The sequence below is a fragment of the Cryptomeria japonica genome, chromosome 2, assembly GCF_030272615.1.
Source record: "Cryptomeria japonica chromosome 2, Sugi_1.0, whole genome shotgun sequence".
Lineage (NCBI taxonomy): Eukaryota > Viridiplantae > Streptophyta > Pinopsida > Cupressales > Cupressaceae > Cryptomeria > Cryptomeria japonica.
In genome coordinates this window covers 444,372,206-444,394,921 of record NC_081406.1, presented here as the reverse complement: position 1 = coordinate 444,394,921, position 22,716 = coordinate 444,372,206, and the positions used below count along the sequence as shown (strand labels likewise).

Here is a 22,716-nt window from a genome sequence, read left to right as displayed (position 1 = left end):
TTCAACTTACACCTTTGGAGGTTCGATAATATTTCAACCTTGATCCTTGGAGGTTCGATTTTGATACTTAATTTTTCAACCTTCATCGTTGCGAGTTAGAAGTCTTATGTTCTTACCAACTTAAGTTGATGCACATGTTTTAAACTTAGACAATTTTGCCAACTTACACCCTTGGAAGTTCGATTTTGATAGCCGAGTCTTTTCAACCTTCATCCTTGCAAGTTGAAAGTCTCATCTTTCATCTTTTCAACCTCCATCCGTGCGACTTAAGATTTTCACCTTTCATATCTTCAACCTTCATCCATGCAACTTAAGATTTTCACCTTAAGTTAATTCGCCTTGTCATCTTTTGGGAAATTTGCCTTCTTATCAATTCTAGTTGGTTCACACTTTCTTTCTTATCATTAAAGGTTGAAATTGTTCAATTAAACTTCCCAACTTAAGTTGGTGCACAAGAGGTTCAATACTTGTTGATATTAGAATTATATCTTTCTCTGTGTTATTAATGGTTATTTAAGTTGTTTCTAATTTCGCCTCTAGTTAATGATTGTTTCTTTTAGAAACATCATCTTTGTAACTCTATTTAAATGAGCTTTGTCTCCTTGATTAATTGAACAACATCGATTCTTTGAAATCCATATGCTTTTGCGTTTGTATTATGGTATCAGAGCAAAAAGAAATTTTTTGTTATTTCGAAAAATTTCCGAATGAAATTTTTCATCACTGAAAAAACAAATCTAGGGCCTGTGATTTTTTTAGAATTCGAAATTCAAATTTCTTTTCTAAAGGGTTTTCTTTCAGGCGGTTTTTTCTACTGTTCTTTGTGTTTTCTGTGGCAGATTTCTTTTTAACTAGACCTTTGTCCCGCGACGCCATTAATCCTCTACGCGTGACATAATTTTTCTGCCATTTTTTTGGACGAAAATCTACATTTTCGATTAGGGTTTTTACCCTTCAGATCAAGTCAATTTTTTTTTTCTGATTGCAGATTCTTGGTGGGTTTTTCGAGAGCTCAACTGGGTTGTTTTCAGAATTTTGTGGGTGCATCGTTTTCCGTGCCTCAAATTTCGTGCCAGCGGATTTCAATTCTGATTTCAGATTCTTTCTGGGTTTTTCGCAAGGATTTCTATGTTGTCTTCGGATGTTTTTGGGTCAGCCGTAATTTTTTTTCGAAATCTGTGCCAGCCATACCTTAGGTTTTGTGCACTTAGCATCTTCTCAGTACCTCATTTTTCGTGCCTTGAAAAGTGTGAAGATGGCTTATGGGCATTGATGTTTGTTTCGGTTTTTAATATTTTTTTACCTGAAAAAAATTCTGATGGGTTTTAATATTTTTTTCCCTTAAAAAAGTCTCTGGGTTTTTAAATATTTTTTGTCCTTGTAAAAAAAAATCATGGGAGGGTTTATGATTTTTTCCTCAAAAATTTTACTTTGCTGCAGTCTGTTTTTAGTCACACCTGGAGTTGTTGTGTGAACATCTACACTAGTCTCTTGTTTGCAGTCTATTTTAGGGCATCTTGCTCATCTGCAATAGTTTGGAGGGTTTGCCGATTTTTTCCTTAAAATCGTGACAATTGTTCTTGGTGTGTCTCTAGTTACAGGGAGGAACAGTTCTCCAACATTAGGTTGGATGGTTGGTGTTGTTTTGGGTATCTCCAGAAGTTCTGCAGTTTTTGGGAGGGTTGGTAGTAGACTCATCTCAAGTGGCAGAGTTAGTGGCAGGCTCTTGTCTTTTGTTGCAGCGTGTTCTGAGAAGAAGGGGGCAACCTTCTCTGTTATTTCTCTTGGTAGTTAGAACAATGACCATTAAGGGAGGGTATTAGAATAATATCTTTCTCTTTGTGTTATTAATGGTCATTTAAGTTGTTTCTAATTTCGCCTCTAGTTAATGATTGTTTCTTTTAGAAACATCATCTTTGTAACTCTATTTAAAGGAGCTTTGTCTCCTTGATTAATTGAACAACATCGATTCTTTGAAATCCATATGCTTTTGCATTTGTATTAGTTGAGGTCGAAATGCTCTTAATATTATCTCCATCGATCTTTTTTGCCAACTTAGATTGATTCACAGCCTCTTTCTCATCATTGAAGGTTGACATTCATTTAAGCAATTTCACTTTCCTATCAACCTAAGTTGATCTGCAGGCACACTTAGAGACTTCCTACCAACCTAAGTAGATCCACAGGCTTCCATACTCGGGAAATTTTTTTCTCATCATCAACTTGAATCAATCTGCAGGGTCTCCTCTAGAACTCATTTTCAACCTAAGTTGATTCGCACTCTATTGACACTATTGACAACTTAGAACTTCAAATAATTTTGCAATGTGACCTCAACCTGACATCTCTTACTCATTAGCAAAGGTTACCAACTAAAGAAACTAAGAAACCAAGACACCTAATCTAAGCAAAAAGTAGGGGTCCCCATTTGCAATGGGGTGATGTGTGAAAACGTCCCAACAGGATGATAAATCAGGTCTTAGTTGCTAAGCTTTATTGGAGGTGGTGTACTTGTCAGAACCAGGGCTTGGTCAGAATCCTCTCCCACAAGTATCTGAGGGTAGTTAGTGGTAGTGACTTGCTTAGATGCTCTCCTGGGGGAAAGGGATCTATGATTTGGGACACTCTCAAGAGGGGCAAATCTTATCAAGGATGGTTTTTTGTGGATATGTAATAAGGGTTCTGATGCCCTTTTCTGGTACGACTCTTGGGATGATCATCCCCCGATTTCGTCTTAGTTTCTGCATCTTCAATCCCTCTGCAACCTCTTTGTTGCGGCTGGATGGTCTAAGGTTCAGGATTTTAAGAAGGTTATGTCCCATGATCAAATGGAGGTGTGTTGCTGGAAAGACCCCTAGGAATGGCTGATGGGTGGATTTGAAGAGGATCGACAAGAGCTGGTTGGGATTTTAGTCGAGAGACTTTGTAGTTCCCTTATGGACAAAGATGCTCTAGCTTGGAGCCCTGGCCCGAAAGGTAAATTTTTGGTTGCTTCAGGGTACCTTGAGTTAGATAGAAAATTGTATGGTAGAGTGGGGGTCTCTTGGTGGAAATTGGTTTGGAATAGATTCTCATGGCTTAAGTGCAATTTCTTTCTTTGGTTGGTAGCCCAAAATAGGTGTTTAACATGGGATAATCTGAGAAAGTGTGGATTTCAGGGTCCTTCATTTTGTGTCCTTTGTAGAAATAATGAAGAGAGCGCATCTCATTTGTTCTTTTAGTGCCCCTTCTCAAGGGAGATCTGACATCTTTGGTGCGATTTATGGAATCACGCTTGTGCTCATGCCTCCTCTCTGGTAGAGTTCTGGGAAAGCTTGGGCAAACCCCCTACCTAGGCTCCTTTCCTTCAAATTGCTTGGATTATTGGACCCTCTTTTATCATTTGGAATCTTTGGTTAGAAAGAAATTGAAGAATCTTTTAAGAGACTGACCTAGTGAGTGGACTTTTGTGGCATAAGATAGTTGGTAAGCTTAGGGAAACTATTGCAGCTAAGTGTGATCTCTCAGTTGAGGTGAATCCTGCTGATATGGATAAGGTGAGGAAGTTGAATCTCGTTAAGAATGGCTTGTATACTAATGTTGGTAGGAGATTTAGGAAGGCTAAACAAAAAGTCCAAAGAGAAGGGAGATGGCACCCTCCTCTATAGGTGGTTTTGAAAATAAACACAGATGGTTCCTCCAAGGGGAATCTTGGTTTGGATGGGATTGGAGGCGTTGATAGGAGTAGTGATGGTAGTGTTGTGTTCTTTTTTTCCACTTTTAAAGGGCTTCATTCCAATAACCTTATGGAAGACCTAGCTATTCTTCACGCTATTGAAAAAGGATATGCCCTTGGTTGGAGAAGGATTGCCTATGAGTCTGACTCGCAGATTGTGATTGATATGTTGAATACTTAGCGTTTGAAGGATGTTAATTGGCAATTAGCCTTGGTAGCTAGGCAGATTCTGAATTTATGCTTGGCCCTGGAGCAAATTTCTTTTAGTCATATCCCTCGCGAATGGAATAAAGTAGCTGATTGTTTGGCCAAGAGGGCATCAAGGAACCCTGGTGGGTGGGATGTTGAGGATTAGGGGCTCTTACCCCCAGAGTATTTTGGCTTTTTGGAGAAGTTAGTTATGGAAGACAAGAAGGTGTAGCACTTTCTTTGGGGAGGTTCCTAGGGGACCTCTTCCTCTTTGTTGATTGGTTCTTTGTGCTGGCTTGGGGCCCTTTGCTTTGTATTCCTGCCTTTCTCTGAATAAATTTTTACCCTCTTTTTTAAAATAAAAAAGGAAAATTAAGTAGTGACTAGGCTCTGTAAGTTTGCTAAAGGAATCCATTGTAAAAGATATAGAGATGAAAGATTTAGTGATTTCTATCAGTAGCATATCCCTCTCTTATCCCAGTTATTTGTGAACATAAAATTATCTTCATATGTGTTTTGACGTCTTCACACATCGCCCCATTGCAAATGGGGACCCCCACTTTTCTCTTTTTAGAGTAGATGTTTTGCCTAGCTTCCTAGTGTTTGCCTTTGCTTATGAGAGCATTTTTGAATTTTGAATAGGATCATGTGTTTAAAATGTCGAAATGTTAGAGGGATCCTAAGTTTTGCCTAAGTCTAGGGGTTGTCTTAGGGTTTTGATTTATTCTTGCTGAGTGTTGAGTTTTAATTTTGCCTTGACATTTGAGCGTAAATGCATCTAAGTGTGGTAAGTCGGCGATATTTTTGTGCCTAGGCATCAAGAGGTCCTTTAGGGGCTATTTTCTCACTCCTAGGAATCTATTCAAGTCAAATTTGCACTTTCTTCCAATGAAATTCCTATTTTTTCGCTTAAAGTTTGATAAATTTGGCGTTGTCACGATGCGTAATGATGAAATTCTGAGTGTCCAAATGATTTTGAGTGGTTAAATTGTTAAATTCTTAATGAAAATCCAAGTTCTAGGGGTCAAAAAGTCAATTTTCCTGATGGAAGGTGCTTTTCCCCCCACACTTCTGATGACCCATGGTTTTTCCCACTCAAAATCCCGATGGGAGGTGAATTTCCCCTAGATTCCTGATGAACCTATTTTTTCCCCCACTCATTATCCGGACATGGGTTGATTTTCCACCAGGAGGGCAAAATTTTGATGAAGTATGGGAAATTATCCTGATGACCCTCGATTTTCTCCTGGAATGCATATAACTTTGGTTCGGATGAAATTTCATTTCCTGATGAAGATCGATTTTCCCCAAGACAGTTTGTGAACAAGTTTAATGGATTTTTATCCAGATGGAGGTCGATTTTCCTCAAGTGGCAATTGAGTTGATTTATGATACTTTTTAATGAGGATTTTTATCCAGACATGGGACATTTTTCCCCCATCTAGCCAAATTTGAATGAAATTTAAAATATTTTTTAACGCAAGTGGCCAAATTTAATTGTTTTACATTTGATAATGATTATTTAATTATAAAAAACAATTATTTAATGATTTGCAATGATCATTTAATAATTAATTATTTTTCTAATGCAAATCGATTTTCCTAGGCAGGCTATAAAGACAAAGTTTTATCCCACATTGCTTGTGTGGTGAAGTTTTAAGGTGAAAATGTGTTTAAGTATGCTTGCCCAACATTAAAATAACATTTTAAGTTGCTGATGTGATAGTTAGGTGGTTGATTGGAGGCAGATTGGAAGTCCCAGCTGGGCAATTTTTGCCCAAGTGTCAAGTTGACACCATTGTTGGAGTTGAAGTTGCAGATTTGAAGGAAGAGTTTGCCCAATCAAACTTGGGCGCCACCATTGGAGAAGAGCTACAACATGTTTAATGGCTGATTAAGCCACATATAGCGATTTTGGGAGATGGTGCCATGATTGGAGGGACTGCGATTTTGTTTGTGAGGCAGATTGCCCTTCATTTTGGGTGATTTTTGTGATTCTCTTGAGCTCCATTGTTGCTGGGAGGCTGCCATTACACTCAGATCAGAGTTTGATGCCATTGCTAGAAGTGATTTGGATACCATTGTTGGCTGAAGTGTGCATTTCCATATTTAAATTTTCACTCCCAGCCATCTTCACACTTGGGAGATATTGTTTGAAAGTCATTTTAGAGTGGTTTGGAGGCATTTTCTGAGTACACCATTGCTGGTGTGAAGTTTGAAACTCCATTCTCATGTTGTCTTCAGACTTATTCTTCATTTCCAGCCACCTCTACCCTTGGGAAATTTTACTTGTGCATCATCCTTATGAGTTTTTTGGGCATTTGGTGGAGCATCCATTTCTGATTTAAGTTTGAAACTTCACTTTCAGATTTGTCTTCAGATTGAGGTATTTTTTATCAGCCCTTTGTTTGTGCCCAGATTTGACAAAGTTCACTTTGGGAAGGTAAAATCCATCAAATACAGGCGTTTCCTATGACTGCGACAAGTTTAAATGACTGTTTTATTGAAGTTACAGGTTGTCTTCAGACTTTGGACAGCCATTGTTGGACCTTGGAAGGGTGTCTTCAGACTTTAAGAACTAAAAATCAGACTTTTCCATAACATTTTACTGAGTATACCAGGTTGTCTTCAGACTGAAACTTAATTTCCAGCCACATACTTATGCCCAGGCGTGGCCATTTTTGAGCTTAGAAAGGTGAAACAACTTAAGTGCAAGCATGTGACAGGGTTTTGACCACTTCCAGCCAGTGATTTTCATCATCTTCAGTGTGTCTTTAGACTTTTTTGGAGCCATTTTCAGACTTTCAGAGGGTGTATTCAGACTTAAGAATCAGAAAATCAGACTTCAGTACACCATTTTATGAGTATTTTCAGACCTTGGAGGGCGTATTCAGACTTTGTCCTCATAAACCAGACTTTTTTGACAACTTTTTTTCAGGCCTCCAAGTGATATTTCCGGATCTGGAAATCCATTTTTGGGCTCCAAATGCTTGATTTCCTGAGTGTCTTCAGACTTAGCAATTGTGATCAGACTTATCCTAAGTCTGAAAATCGGGTTTTCTTAAGGAGAATCTTCCAAATTTCAATTCGGACCTTCATATTTTCCAGAACTGGTGCTACAATTTTCTAAGACTACCTATCACAAGTTAGGAAAAATGTTAGGAATGTTGCCCTCATTTTTGTTTTAAAAAATGAAGGACCATTACATTGAATTTTTGTGAAAAAATGATTTTTTTTACTCTATGGCATGCTTCCCGAGGCAGAATTTTGACTAATCCTTGGACTGGCTTAATCCTCAGTCTATCCTCGAACTACGTTTGCTATGTCTTTCCTTCAATTTCGGGTTTTTTCTCCCTGACTGCAAGTGGAGAATTTTCCTTGAACTGCAAGTTTTAATGATTTCCATTGTTTTGGTCTTTGTAGGGAAATTTTTAGCTTATTACATGTGCACTTTATTGAAAAATAAAAACTTGTAATTTGCTTTTTATTTCCCCTTTGTTGTTTTTGTTGTTTTTTGGCTTTTTCAGTTAAAATAGGGATTTTTTGGTTAAGTTACAAGTAAACTTGTAATTCTTTCCAAAAACCCCTACTTTAATGGTTTTTACATGTAATAGGGATTTTAAACCCCTATTACATGTGTGCAAGTGATTTAAAACTTGTTGTAGGGATTTTATTTCCCCTTTGCAAGTGATTTTAAACTTGCATATCTCTCTCAAAAACCCGATTTTGCCTTGTAAATGAAAAAGTGACAATTTTAAACTTGCACTTTGTAAGAACCCACACCTGGTGGACTCTAACCAACCACAATTTTCTGCCTTTGTTTAGTTTTTCAATGTTTTCAGTGTTTGGGTTTTGCTTGAGTTTTCAATGATGTTTCACCAAGGAATAAAGAAAGTGCAAATAACATATGCCAATGATCAAATATGATTGGTATGCTGATAGTACTATGAAGGCTGGAAAACAAATCCATAATATCCTTTACAAGGAACAAGTGACTTTAATACAGATTTGTCTTTTACATTTCATGAAATTATGAGTTCATACCGGAAGTATGCAAATCTGAACCCTTAACAGCAATGACTGGAACAACAATTATTTCGTGGATTTTCTGAGTGAAGGCATGACTGTCACAAACTAGATTAACCCAGAATTTGAACAGCACTTAAAAGACTCAGTCTAGAACATTATTTACACACAGCCATGGTAAGATAGCACCCAGAAATGTACACAGCAGTAATTCTGGACTTATTTCAGTCAATAATAGGCATGGTAACAAAAGGTAAATACCAGTTTATGATCTCCAACTGTGATTATGTGGTAACAACAGATTATAATTGCAGAATAAAAGATTTCTGATGATATTTAGAAGCTACAACAGATCAGAAATAAGCTACAGAATGTCTGAAACAGAGCGTCCATAACATGATCAAACTGGTCTTCAACCTTGCATTCATTCTGATTAGTAATAATGGCACTAATTCGATAGTATGATATCCTTAGAACTTACACAACAATCATTGAACATTTACCAAATTGATTACAAGTCTGAAACAAATTAAAGTAAGCAAACAGAGTGCATTGAGAACCTGATTTAATCCGCTAGGACTGGAGAATAACACCCAGAACTCCAATGCAGGTCAGAAAAGAGACTTTGCATGGGAAAGAGTAAAACTCAAGCATCTCACTGTAACAATCACTGTAGCGATTTTACTATTCACGAGTTACTGTAGCGCGGCACTATTCACTCGGGTACTATTCACGCGAGTACTGTAGCAGTGGATGAAAAAACTTGCAATCTGCTCTTAAAACCTTGAATAATTTGTTGATAATCTCTCCCAACAAGAATGATATAACTCCATGTGCCAAAGAAGGATGATTCACAACCAACTATAAATGTTCTTCAACAATAAACTTCAAACCCTTGTAGAAAACTTCACCAATTTGCACAAATGAAAGAACTGAAGTATTCTTTCCCACAACTGCAATAATTCAAGTGTTATTTCACACCTTCAAAATTGCTATCAATAGGAAGTTTTCGTTTCCTATGATCAAAGAAGAAAATTGCAAAAGCCCTAGGCTCCACAATAAAAATCAATCAAAATACTATTCATCAACTGGATGCCGAGAATGAACTCTTGCCTTTCCTTTTATTCTTTCCTTAAGAGAGCTCAAACACCTTCCTGGCCAATGTGGGATAAAAGATTTATTTCCACATTAAATTATTCACTTAACGCACTTTATTATATTAAAGTGACTTTATTATTATAAAGTTACTTTAGAACTTTATAATAATATTAAAATATTAAATAAATCACTTAAGTCACTTAAACTTTAATATCTCTTGATGTACTTGTCTGATTTCTAAGCCATCTGAGCCAGGAGTCGACTCTCCCTGTTCTCCATGTGATTGGATGCCTGTCTAAAAATAGAAACCCTGAATAGTGACTTACTATAAATAGTAAGTATGTGGAACTGAGTCTAGAAATAGCTACAAAGGCCCAATCAAGGTCGACACTGCCAATAAGCTCTGCTCAGGTGTCTTTCTATTAATAGGAACCCTGACTCTCCCAAAATAGTAACTTACTATAAATGGTAAGTGTGCCAATCTGAGTCAAAAAAACCTGTGCAAAGGCCAAAACCTGAATCCAGCTGAAGAGTAATGTCTCTAATCACCAAGTAATTGCCACACGAGGCCCTCTATCAATAATTGTTAGCCTACGAGGGTCAAATGATAGGCTAATTCTTACAAACTTTGATGCTCGCAAAATGGGGACATTACACACTTTGTCTCCAAAAACCCGATTTTGCTTATAAATTGCATTTTTGACATTTTAAACTTTGCTATTTGGTCAAAAAATCCCGATTTTGCCTAACATGTTGAAAAAGTGAAATTTTAAACTTGTTATATCCTCCAAAAAACCCGATTTTCATTGTTTTATGCAATTCAAACTTGCACTTTATATCCAAAAACCCGATTTGCAAGGGAAAAATGTTTTTTTGAGGATTTTTAGCAAATTTTTGTGGAGAATTTGTTGGAGGAGGAAGGCGTTTAGGATTCCTTCCTATTTTCATGCATTGTTAGACACCTTTTTCGCCATTTGGAGGTTAAGATTGCTGGTTTCTTGGTTTATAACAGCAAACACTTTTTTGTCAAAAACCACGTTTTTCTCCTCCAAGGATGCCACGAATCAGCAATCTCTCAAGTTGTTTTTGCATCTCATGCTAAGGCATTGAGGTTAGTGGGAGATTTATCCACTTTCTACGCCATTTCCTTTGCATTTGGTGCCACGATTTGCTGCTGAAAACGTTTTAAAAAAAAACGTGGCAAGGGTTTTGAATGCGGTTCATTGTTTATTAAAGAGTTTTTCTTTCTTATTCCAAAGATTAATCATCTTGTTGAAGAGGCATTTTCAGATTGGAGCAAGGTAAGATTTCTTTTCTTCTTGTTTCATTTTTCTTGTTTTCAAATATGTTGGTTCTTCCCCAAAAAATCGGTTTTGTGAGAGAGGTTTTCCCCTTTGTAAAGCAATTTTAGAATTGAATTGTTCTTCCCCATTTTCCCTCTTTACTTGTATTCGGGATTTTAAATTCCGATTACAAGTTGGATGAAAATCATTGTTCTTCCCTTACGGATAAAAGATTTAACCATCTTTTGTTGAAATTCCAAGTTGCAAAGATGAGAAATACCCATCCTTTCAAAATCGGGTTTTTGGAACCGGATTGCATATTGAAAGTTCTTCCCATTTTCTTGAAGACGATCTTCCCAAAATCTTTTCATATTCATTTCCATCATCCGTACATACCATTTCATCCACTCATTTCACACCTTCATTCATTTTTCCCATTTAAAGTCTTCACTTGCAGTCAGCCATCCAGAACCCGAAATTGGTCTAAAATGCACTCAAAAAACACTTGAAATGAGTTTTAAAGGTCCAATTACAATTGCAAACTTGTAGTTACCCATTACACATATGAAGTTGCATGTTTGTTCTCCACAATTGCAAGTTAATGCTCTTGTTTTTCCCACACATGTAATGCAACTTCCAAAACCCGAAATTCACTTGTGAGCCCATTTTTGCATCAATTTATCCCTTCCCTTGTCAATTCGGTTTGCACACACGATTTACCAAATCAATGGATTAAGACATGGGCCTTATTTTGCAAGAAGATTTCAAGAATGAAGGAAGATACAAAGAAGAGATACAACAACAATTCATGATTGAGAGCATAGAATGCTTTCAAGACAAAGATGGTCATGACATGAAAAGAGGAAGGCGACCCTTTCCCTCTTGAAAAGCTAGTACTACCCCAAGCAAGAAGATAAGGATGCAAGTTCCCGTTCCGGTTCAAGATGTCTTTACCAATCTAGAATACTTCAAGTTCTAGCATCCTGAAGCGACATGGAGATCATCATAGACAAACAATGACACAGTTAGAGTCGTGTCTTTAGACACATGGAATAATTTTAGTTATGCATTTGTAATTTTGTTTTGACAAGTTACATGTAAAAATATCTTTGTAATTGCAAGTTAACTCATTACTTGCACTTTTGTAATTATATGTAAAGCAACTACAAATTGTGTTCAATTAGGACTGTAGTTGGAATAAGTCTTAGTTAGTTATTGAAGTCTTAGTTGGTTATTGAATAAGTCTTGGTGGTTGAGAGAATCTCTCAAGTTAGTTGGGATGCTCCCACCTTTTTCTCAAGGCTCCTCTTCTATAAATACTTGAGGGGGTCTATTGTAATCTTTATCTTTTGGAAAGCAAGCAAAAACTCTGCCAAATTTACAACAAAGAAGTCTTTGAGCTTTCATGTGTAAATTCAAAGATTGAAAGGAATAGAAGGAAATTGCTCAAGCTTTGGGTCTTTGTGCTACATTCTTGAGTTAGTGTTCTATATTATCTTTCTTGCAAGTGTTCCTTAAAGAGCTTAATCACATCTGATTTGCAGTCTTTGTGCTGCAAGTAGTTGAGGTTAATATAGATTAAAACAAATATTTTGTTGAGAAAAGCTGTAAGTCTTTGTGCTTTCACTTGTTCTTAGGAGAATTTAAGAGTAGATTTTGTGAGAAATAGCTGTAAGTCTTTGAGCTTATACTACTTCCCATTCTTTTAAGTAGAAAAGAATAAGATATTTCAGTCTTTGAGCTGTTATAATTTGTTCTTTATAGCATTAATATAGAAAAGGGTAGATAGGACTTCACATAATCAAGTCTTTGAGCTTGATATTTTTGTCTCGTCCCGAAGGAAGTGACGGAAGTCTTTGCACTTTCAGGAAACTTCATTTCCTTTCTCTCATTTCATTTTGAAAGTGGTTACTGTTGTTTATATCAAATCGCTATCCTTTTCTGTGAAGAGAAAAGGATATTGTCTTTCTTGAAGGAAGAAGAAAGATTGCTGTCCCATCCTATTTTATTTTCAAAGTTGTAGTTAGATAAGGGGAGCCTTCCCTTAATTAGGAGAGTTTTACTCACACACTGTGGTTGAAACCACAATTTTGTATATTTCCCCAAGTGTACAAAATTTTCAACCAACAAGGAACAAAGTCTTGATGGTGTCCAGATGTCCACTCCATCGAATGGTGATCAAATCAACACAAAATTTTCAAGGACAATGAGTTTGGATGAGGGTCAAATTTCCACTTAAAGACAAAATTACAAAGGAACAGATAAATCAATACAAAGTTATCCAGATTGACATCAAATTTCCACCAAGTGAAGAAATGGACAAGGATAATGCGGATGTTTTGAGGACTAATCTGTCCTTATCTTGATCAATTTCCCACCAAGGTTGAAATCAAGTTTATCATACTGGTGTTTGATTCAATGTCTATTTGTTTTGCAGGACCAACACGAGGAAGGGAAGCATGAAGATCAACACTTCAAAGATTGGATGAGGATTTCTGGATAGAGATTCTAGAGGGTGAAGATGCGGACTAGATCAAATATGAAAAAGACTTCACCTTGATGATGAACAAATGAAGGAAAGAAAATCCAGAAATACATCAAGAGATTCCAATATCAAGGTGTCTCAAGGAATGAAATAATTCAAGATTCCAAGATCGGGAAAGTTTTCCAAACATAAGGAGGGAACATGTTGTGCATTTTGCACCCCATCCCCGTCATGGATAGGGGACCCCCATCTCTTAGGTCATCGTGTGAAAGAAAGTCCAAGTCAGAATGTCACTGACGCCAAATTCGGTCTCTAAGGCCAAATTGCGAACTCAAATCTCCAAAATCGGCCTTATAGCCTAAATTGCGAGATACAAGTTTCAAAATCGGCCTCATAGGCCGAAGAGGATAACACTTCATAATCGCGCCAATCACTTTAGATATCCGAGCTTTCATTGGCAAACTTAAAACCTTCAGAGGAGGAAAATCGCACAATACCTTAAATATCCCCGAAAATGATCAGAAGGAAAATCGCGCGATATATGATTTTAGCCAAGAATCCTCAGGTTTGTAAAATTGCATGAGAAGCCGAAAAGGTAGGAAAAATAGAGCTAAATATCAAATCACACATTTCGCCTTCAAGGGCCGAAAATGATAAGCAACTTCAAATCGCACCAACTTCCTCACTGAGCCGAAAACCATGAAAACATCTAAATTCGCATATTTACAACTCGCAAAATCAACCTCTGAGCTGGAAATAAAGAAAGAAAATCGCAAAACTTGTAAAAGAGAGGATAAAAGCCGAAGAATAGCATAAAGCTCACAAAAACTCTTCATTAGGCCGAAAACTTATAGACAGGTCTAAATCGTGAAGTCCAAACAGTCCTCATTTGCCTGAAAGCAAAATGCAGCCAAGAGCTTTCAAAATGGCTCCCTAAACCGGAGAAACTTAAGGTTTTCCAAATTCGCGCAATATAGTGATTCAACCCGAAATAAGAAGTTGCGCGAAATGCTCAGTTCACCACGAAAATGGATAAAATCGCACAAACGGCCCCCATTTGCCCAAAATCTTCAACAGTCTAAAATCGTGCAAACTTTCTCTCTAGGTCGGAAAACCACTTAAACTCTCAAATTGGTCTTTAGGGCCGAAAAAGCACAAATACAACCAAAATCGCGCAGATGGTTAAAAGGGCCCGAAGTTTTGATGACATAGGGATAAAGAAAATACAACCCAAAATTCACAAAATTGGTGTTAAGAGGCCGAAATCATTCAAATCTCGCAAATCCCCTCCATAGGCCAAAAATGAGAAGAAGTCGACAACTTCAAGATCGCGAAATTTCTTTTCATAAGCTGAAAAGGTACAAAGGCTTCGAATTTGTCCATTTTGATCAAGGAAGCCGAAATAAATCCCTAGAACCCTAAGTTGCGAAAAGGAGAGCTTCAATCCGAAATTCGAAATGCTTAAAAGCTCAAAATTTGCCTACAAACCGAAAAGTTACAACTCAAAGGTTTGAAAATCGGCTTAATAGGCCAAAATATGAGCAAAGGTTTAAAAATCGCACATACTAGATAAGTTCGGCATTTTTCGTGAAAAAAAAAAGAAAAAAAGAATGAAGTTCTCACATTTTATTTGAAAAGGCCGAGTTACTCCACCAAGGCCACAAAGGCGTTCAACTAAGGCAAAATCGTGCCTAAATCAAAATCGCACTAAACTTCTAAAAGTCGAATTTCTTAGAGGGCCAAACTTGGCTATTTTAAAGGAAAGTCCAAGTCGCGCATTTATGTCTGAATCGTCGAATTTCATAAAGAAGATAAAGTAAATCCTTGAAGTCCCGAATTTCGTTTAAGAGAGCAAACGAAGGATCGAAGTTCATGTTTGAAGAGAAACATTTAAAAGATACATCTCACAAAGAGCTTCTCAAGCCTAAACTTCACCAGACAAATCCCGATGTCATTTAAAATTTGATATATTTGTTAAATTAATTTATTTAATTTTTCAAATTGATTAATTAAAGGTGAAATTGATTGTTTACATGTCGAAGGCGTTGTCGGAAAGAACCAGGAGAAAGCCTGAAACGCAAATCAAAGAAGGATAGCGATCAAAGCCAGGAGCAAAGATGTAGTGTAGGATCCATAGTTTAAAAACTCGTGGACTCGCCACGGACTTGCGAGTCCATGGGAGCCACGAGTCTACTCGCCAAGGACTTGCGAGGCGAGTCCATTTGAAAGACTCGTGAGTCTTTTGCACGGACTCGCGAGTCTTTCAGATGGACTCGCGCGACCTAGAAAAACCATCAGGCAAGCTTTAAAAATGAGTTTTTTTTCTTTTTTTTGCCTTCATTTGGTGTAACCCCCCCCCTTTTTGACTTTTTTGGGGGTTAAGGGGTAACCCTAATTGGACGTGGGCCAATAGAAAAATAACACCCGATGCCTTTATAAATTAATAAAAGTATTTTTGGCCTCGTGGGGTGCTGCCCCTCGACCCCACCCTGTATCGCGACAAGGAGCGCGCAATGGCCGCTGCCCCTTGACCCCAACTTGGGGGTGCTGCCCCCAAACTCCCGTCAAAAAATATAGGGGGAAACTGCGCTGATGGAAGTAGGGAAAATTTAACCTCCGAGTCTGATTAGGCTCCATATAACAAGATAATTAGCATTGAAGAAATCTTGGTATTATACATTTTAGAGTTGAAAGTTTGAAACTATGAGTATGAATGATGAAATTTCAAATATTGCACATTTGTTGATCATATGATATGTGTAATGTTTCAATTATGGCTCTTGTGTTCTCTTAATGCATTAATTTCTTTATGTTTTTTTGTAAAACTATGGTTTTTTTTTTTGCCGAGTCCTTGCCGAGTCTTTCGCGAGTCTTTCACGAGTCCGAGTCCGAGTCCAAATTTTTGGTTTGCCGAGTCCATGGTGAGTCTGAGTTTTTGAACATTGGTAGGATCAAAGCAATGAAACATTGGGAAGCGTGCCGCTGGACAATAAGTTAAAGTCCACCACCGAGACCAAAGACCGAAGAACATTCAAAATGCAGTAAGTATGCATTCTTGAGAAATGCACAGCTGGATTTAATTCCAGAAATTCAGTTTTAAAAACTGAAATTGTTTATATGTAAGGCTGCCTGTGGGTCCCGCTCAAGATATTTTGAAACAAAGTGGAACATAGGTTAGTTGTGGTTAGTTTTGCTCAACTACCGAATAGACCCAAATTGAAACCAAACAGTTGTAGGCAGTTGAGATAGTGGCTGGGTAGATAACTGAGAATTGAGTGGGCATGGGTTAAAGCTGCCAGCTTCTAGAAGGCAAATTGCAACCCTTGGATGCAGTCAATCCTGCCCATCGATTCATATTGGAAAATCTACAAAAGGCAGAGGCCTTTCTTTTGTAAAGGGTTATATTTTAGGCAGTTAGGTTGGTAGATTTCAGTTAGAATAGGTTAGAGTTTTGTATAAGGTTAGATTTTAGGAATAACATAGAAATGGTGCAGAAATTTTTGTAATAGTAGATGAAATCAATATATGGACATTGATTTTGTGTTTATCATCTTGGTTTCATTTTGTTTGCATGGTTTCCTTCAACAATTTAGATAGATCTTTTGGTGTGCAGGTATCTGATGGATTTAGGCTCATACCATTGTGGATATTCATGATTGTGTATCCTTGTGTATGGTTAGCTTGAGCCTTTAAATCGTGCTTAGTTCAATTGCAGGTGTCCGTCTGAGCTGCGCCAAAATTGGATGCTTAGCCATGCTCCTGTAGTCTGAAAATCTTCCAAGTCCCCTTGAAGATTGCACTGTTCCTGCGAGGTTGTGAGTTATTCTGGCCAAGCAAGGATTGGTTATGTTGAATCCGTCTACCCGCATACCAATCTGGTTAACCTTAGGTCTCCTAAAACCCTTCCCTTTTGCTTTTATTTCATAGTCTGAGAATCGCAGTAGACCAACTTGTTGCAAAACGTAAGTCCCCTTGTGCTCCCAACAAAACACATCAACCGTTGACTTTGAGCTATCCCGCAGTCAAGACCTGAGAACCGAAACATTCCCCATTGATCAACTAAAACAACATTAGGGATTTCCTTATCTCAAGAGAGGATAGGATACTCATCATTCTATTCTGCGTTGTTCGGATGAGGTTGTAGTAATACGATTTTAGCCATGTCAGCAGAACAGTTCATGGAATTCCTTAACATAAGGATGAAATGCAAAGTATCACAAGGAATTCCAAACATTATGAAGAGGAAGAATGTTCAAGGCAAATGAGTTAAGTGTACAAGGCAAGCTGAGGTGGCATCCCAGTTACCATTCATTCAATCAAAGGGTTCCATGTCAACGAGGGGATAAGTGACAAATGGCACTACATGAAATATTATTTATCTTACTTACCCTCGTTTCTTATTGGCCAATGTAATGGTGGTTGTAACAAACCCTAATTAGGGTTTTATTTTGTAATCTTGGCCGTTGATCTTTAATCAATTTGAGCCATTCATTTCTTTTGAGGCTCTATATTAGCCCCATTGCCTCTCATTTGTAAGCAAGAGATTTTTGAGAATTGTTGGTAGATGCTGCAAATTTGAATATGAATCATTGTTCGACTTGATGGTGATTTTTGTTTAAGTGTTGTCTAGCATTCAAGGTTCTCAATTCCTCTAAGTTAGATTAGAATTTGCTTTCATGTTTGTTAGATTGAATGAAAGAATTGTTGAGTATATTTGTGTGGAATCTATTTATCCATACCACTAGCCTCTTGCTGATTGTAAGTGCATCATGCGTGGTCAACTGTAAATTTATGCAAGCTTAACTTCGATTATTATACGTCCATTGATATGCATCAACTTGGATGGTGTCAATGTCAGATGGTAGTAATTTGAAAATCTATGAGATACACCTTGGATGATTGCACTAAGCTAGTGTCAGAATCTGTTCGACTTGATGGTGAGTCCTTGCCTAGTTTGATTCCACCAAATTTGTTCATCACTTCTTGCATTCTAGGCTTTAGAATAGAATTCCTAAACCCTATTCCCTTTTGTCCCTTTTTTAGAAAGTCTTGTTAGAATTGAGTCAAGAACTTCAGTGCAAAATCCCAAGTCATTGGCATACCTATCCTAATCCATGATAAGATTGAGCATTCATGTACAACATGTTGTCATCAATTTTTGATTTCAAAAATTGGACTATCACATAAATTTTTTTGTTAAAATAAATTTTTTTACTCTATGGCATGCTTCCCGAGGCAGAAATTCACCCCATCCTTGGACTGGATTGATCGTTGATCCATCCCCAAGCTACGTTTCGAATTTCGTCGTGTTTCGAGTTCGTTTGTTATGTTTTTGTTTCAATGTAGGGGAATTTTTCGATGATTACCAGTAACTGGTAATTTGTTTTTCAAACCTCCCTTGAAGCTTTTAGGCTTGTAGGGGAATTTTTCTCCAATTGCAAGTTTTTATAAAACTTGTAATGGGGGTTTTAAAATCCCCATTATTAGTAGCTTGACTTTAAGTGTTTAAAAACTTGTAAATGAGATTTTAAAACCCTTTTACATGTCTTTATAACTTAAAGTTGTTTTTATAATGTTAAAATAAAACTTGTAAATGGGATTTTAAAACCCCTTTACATGTTTTAAGTGAAATCACTTGTAAAGGGAATTCTATTTCCCTATTACAAATAATTTTACTTGTAATTTCTTTTCTAAAACCCGATTTTGCTTAACATGTTGAAAAAGTGAAATTTTAAACTTGTTATATCCTCCAAAAAACCCGATTTTCATTGTTTCATGCATTTTAAACTTGCTATTTGTTCCAAAAAATTCGATTTTCAAGGAAAAACGTTTTTTTGAGGATTTTTAGCAAATTTTTGTGGAGAATTTGTTGGAGGAGGAAGGCATTTAGGATTCCTTCCTATTTCCATGCATTTTTAGACACCTTTCACGCCACATGGAGGTTAAGTTTGCTGTTTTTTTGGAGGTTAAGTTTGCTGTTTTTTTTTGGTTTATAACAGCAAACATGTTTTTACCAAAAACCATGTTTTTTTGCCATTAGAAATGCCACGAATCAGCAAACTTATGAATCGTTTTGGCTTGGTATGCTAAGGCGTTGAGGTTAGAAAGAGTCTTGGCTATTTTTCATGCCATTTCTCATTGATTTGCTGCCACGTTTTTCAGTTTTGGGCATTTTTTTCAAAAACGTGGCTAGGATTTTGGAATGCGGTTAATTTCTTTTTAAGAGTTTTTCTTTCTTCTTCCAAAGATTGATCATCTTTTGGAGAGGCATTTTCAGATTGGAGCAAAGTAAGATTTCTTTTTTTCTTGTTTCATTTTTCTTGTTTTCTTGTTTTCTTGTTTTTCTTTTCTAGTTGTAAATTTGTAAATATGTTGGTTCTTCCCCAAAAATCAGATTTTGTGAGAGAGATTTTCTCCTTTGTAAAGCAATTTTAGAATTGCATTGTTCTTCCCCTTTTTCCCTTTTTACTTGTATTCGGGATTTTAAATCCCGATTACAAGTTGGATGAAAATAATTGTTCTTCCCTTACGGTTAAAAGAATTTAACCATCTTTTGTTGAAATTCCAAGTTGCAAAGATGAGAAATACCCATCGTTTCAAAATCGGGTTTTTAGAACCGGATTACATGTTGAAAGTTCTTCCCATTTTCTTGAAGATGATCTTCCCAAAATCTTTTCATTTTCACACGCATTCATTTCCATCATCCGTACATACCATTTCATCCACTCATTTCACACCTTCATTCATTTTCCCCAGATAAAGTCTACCAGCGGTCAGCCATCCAGAACCCGAAATTGGTCCAAAATGCACTCAAAAAACACTTGAAAATGAGTTTTAAAGGTCCAATTACAAGTGCAAACTTGTAGTTACCCATTACACATATGAAGTTGCATGTTTGTTCTCCACAATTGCAAGTTAATGCTCTTGTTTTATCCCACACATGTAATGCAGCTTCCAAAACCCGAAATTCACTTGTGAGCCCATTTTTGCATCAATTTATCTCTTCCCTTGTCAGTCTGGTTTGCACACACGATCTACCAAATCAATGGATTAAGGTATGGGCCTTATTTTGCAAGCAGATTTCAAGATTGGAGGATGATACAAAGAAGAGATACAATAAAAATTCATAGTTGAGAGCATAGAATGCTTTCAAGACAAAGATGGTCATAACATGAAAAGAGGAAGGCAGTTCTTTCCCTCCTAATCCAGTACTACCCCAAGCAAGAAGATAAGGTTGAAGTTCGTTGGCCAAGGACACAAAGATCATTAAAGATGCAAGTTCCTGTTCCGGTTCAAGACGTCTTTACCAATCCAGAATACTTCAACTTCTAGCATCCTGAAGTGACATGAAGATCATCATAGACAAAGGACGATGCAGTTAGAGTCGTGTCTTTGGACACATGGAATAGTTTTAGTTATGCATTTGTAATTTCGTTTTGACAAGTTACATGTAAAAGTATTTTTGTAAAATGCAAGTTACACATTACTTGCACTTTTGTAATTACATGTAAGGCAACTACAAGTTGTGTCCAATTAGGACTATAGTTGGAATAAGTCTTAGTTAGTTATTTAAGTCTTAATTAGCTTTTGAATAAGTCTAGGTGGTTGAGAGATTTTCTCAAGTTAGTTGGGATCCTCCCACCTTTTTCTCAAGGCTCCTCTTCTATAAATACTTGAGGGGTCTATTGTGGAGCAAGCAAAAACTCTGCCAAATTTACAGCAAGAAGTCTTTGAGCTTATGTATGTGAATTGAAGATTTTGAAGAATAATAAAGGACTACTCAAGTTTTGAGTCTTTGAGTTACATGTTTGAGTTTGAATCTTTTTATTTCTTCCATGCAAATTGTTTCTAAAGGAGCTTAGTCCAATCTGATTTGAAGTCTTTGAGCTGCAAGTAGAGAAGATTCATTAAGATAGGAAAATCTCTAGAAGGAGCAGCAAGTCTTTGAGCTTGCGTCTATTCTTGAGGAAAAATTATTGTTTGATAAGAAATCGCAGCAAGTCTTTGAGCTTGCATTAGTTCTTGTCTTTGTGTTGAAAGAATAGGTTATTCCAGTCTTTAAGCTGTTGTTTTTTATTCGTTGTAAAATTTAGTATAGCAAATGGTAGATAGGACTTCATATAATCAAGTCTTTGAGCTTGATATTGCTGTCCCGTCCGGAAGGAAGTGACGGAAGTCTTTGTGCTTTCAGGAAACTTCATTTCCTTTCTCTCATTTCATTTGAAAGTGGTTACTGCTGTTTATATCCAATCGCTATCCTTTTCTGTGAAGAGAAAAGGATATTGTCTTTCTTGAAAGAAGAAGAAAGATTGTTGTCCCATCCTATTTTATTTTCAAAGTTGTAGTTAGATGGGGGAGCCTTCCCTTAATTAGGAGAGTTTTTACTCATGTGCTGTGGTTGAAACCACAATTTTGTATATTTCCCCAAGTGTACAAAATTTTCAACCAACACAACATAAGTCCCCTGGTGATTCTAGCATTATCACATCAAACCATTGAACTTATCCACAAGTCAAGACCTGACATTTCATAACCTTGGAGTTGTATCAATTGATCGCAAAACATAGCATTTGAGAGACTTTGTTCAAAAGAGGATAAGATACCTTGGTATTTTATTTTGTGTTCGTATGTGCATAAAAACACATCAACAATGTGTAAAAAAACAGAAAAATAGTTTTTAGAGCTAAGTATTGTGAATGCAGATTTCTGCCCATAACTATGTCTATATACTGTCATAGCAGACTAATACATGTCACAACATATTTATGTAGATCAGCAATATATGTTTCTTGTAAAGACTGTCCAGCTGTTTGCCAAAATTCTTGTATATGAGTAACAACCCACTTCGCCTGTCTTAAAAGGGCCTTTGGAGGAAGCCCTATGTGATCTAAGAGTCATTGTATTAGTATGATATTCTTACAGAAGTCATTTTTTTGTTTAATTTAAATAATTGTGGTTGGTTACAACGAAATGAAAAGCTTGTAAGTATTTGGTTAATCATCAGGAAATTATCATTCATGAATCTGTCACATGACAATGATAAATATTTTGCTGAAATTGTAGGTAGTATGCATTAACATATCGTGGCTATCTCTTGTTATAACTTTGAGCTTTTAGAGTGTCAACAACTGAATTTAAATTATAGTCTACTAACTTGGATTAGGTACATTTAAATATCAATATAATTTTTAATGCTACTCTCTGGTTATAATATATGCATCCATTTTATATTCATTTTGAAGGTTAGAGAGGGCAAAGTGAAGGTCCTAACACCAAAAGAGGCTGGCTATACAATACAACTTTCAGACAAAGTTCTTCTTGATGTCCGTCCATCAATAGAGCGGAGAAAGGTTTGACTTCAATCACACATGAATAAAAAATAAATGCTTGCTGATTTTTAAGCATTTCAAAATAAAGTGCTTGTTGGCATTTAATCATTGGCTACTTCGTCTTTTTAATCTTTCATCATGCAAAATTGATGTTCTACTACTTTTGGGTGCCATTTCAATTGAGCTTAGTGCTAAATTTTTTATGGTCTTAAAAGACAGAAAAAAAAGCATGACAATGCATTGTAAAGTAATGACCAGTTGGTAAATTTCAAATTTGTTTGATCTAGTTCAATATTTATGCTGCATTAATTCATTTCTCCATTAATTGATTTTTGTGCTGTAAAAGTTTGATTTGTCTTTTTGGGACAAAACAAAAGAGAGTAGTGTAAAGTAGAACCTTTTTTGAAATTGGAGGGGACGTTCCCTTGTAAAAATTATGTGAATGAATTTCTGAGGTTCAGTAGGTCTGTTCGACCCCCATCGCAGACCTGATTGAGCTTTCCATGAACGCTCCATTCAAAGATGCCTTGTGATGCGTCATAACAACCATCAGGGGTTGATCAGCAAGTGTAATCTCCTTTTATAGCTCAG

The 22,716-nt window shown here is 36.7% G+C and overlaps 1 protein-coding gene across 2 annotated transcripts in view; it reads left to right on the top strand.

Moving 5' to 3' along the window:
- LOC131031597 (rhodanese-like domain-containing protein 11, chloroplastic) overlaps positions 1 to 22,716 on the top strand; it is a 205,943-nt gene that overhangs the window by 26,225 nt on the left and 157,002 nt on the right. For both annotated transcript variants that reach the window (XM_057962750.2, XM_057962749.2), the window contains exon 3: positions 22,039 to 22,146. In XM_057962750.2, coding sequence (XP_057818733.1) covers positions 22,039 to 22,146 — 108 coding nt within the window. The remainder of the gene's footprint in view (positions 1 to 22,038; positions 22,147 to 22,716) is intronic.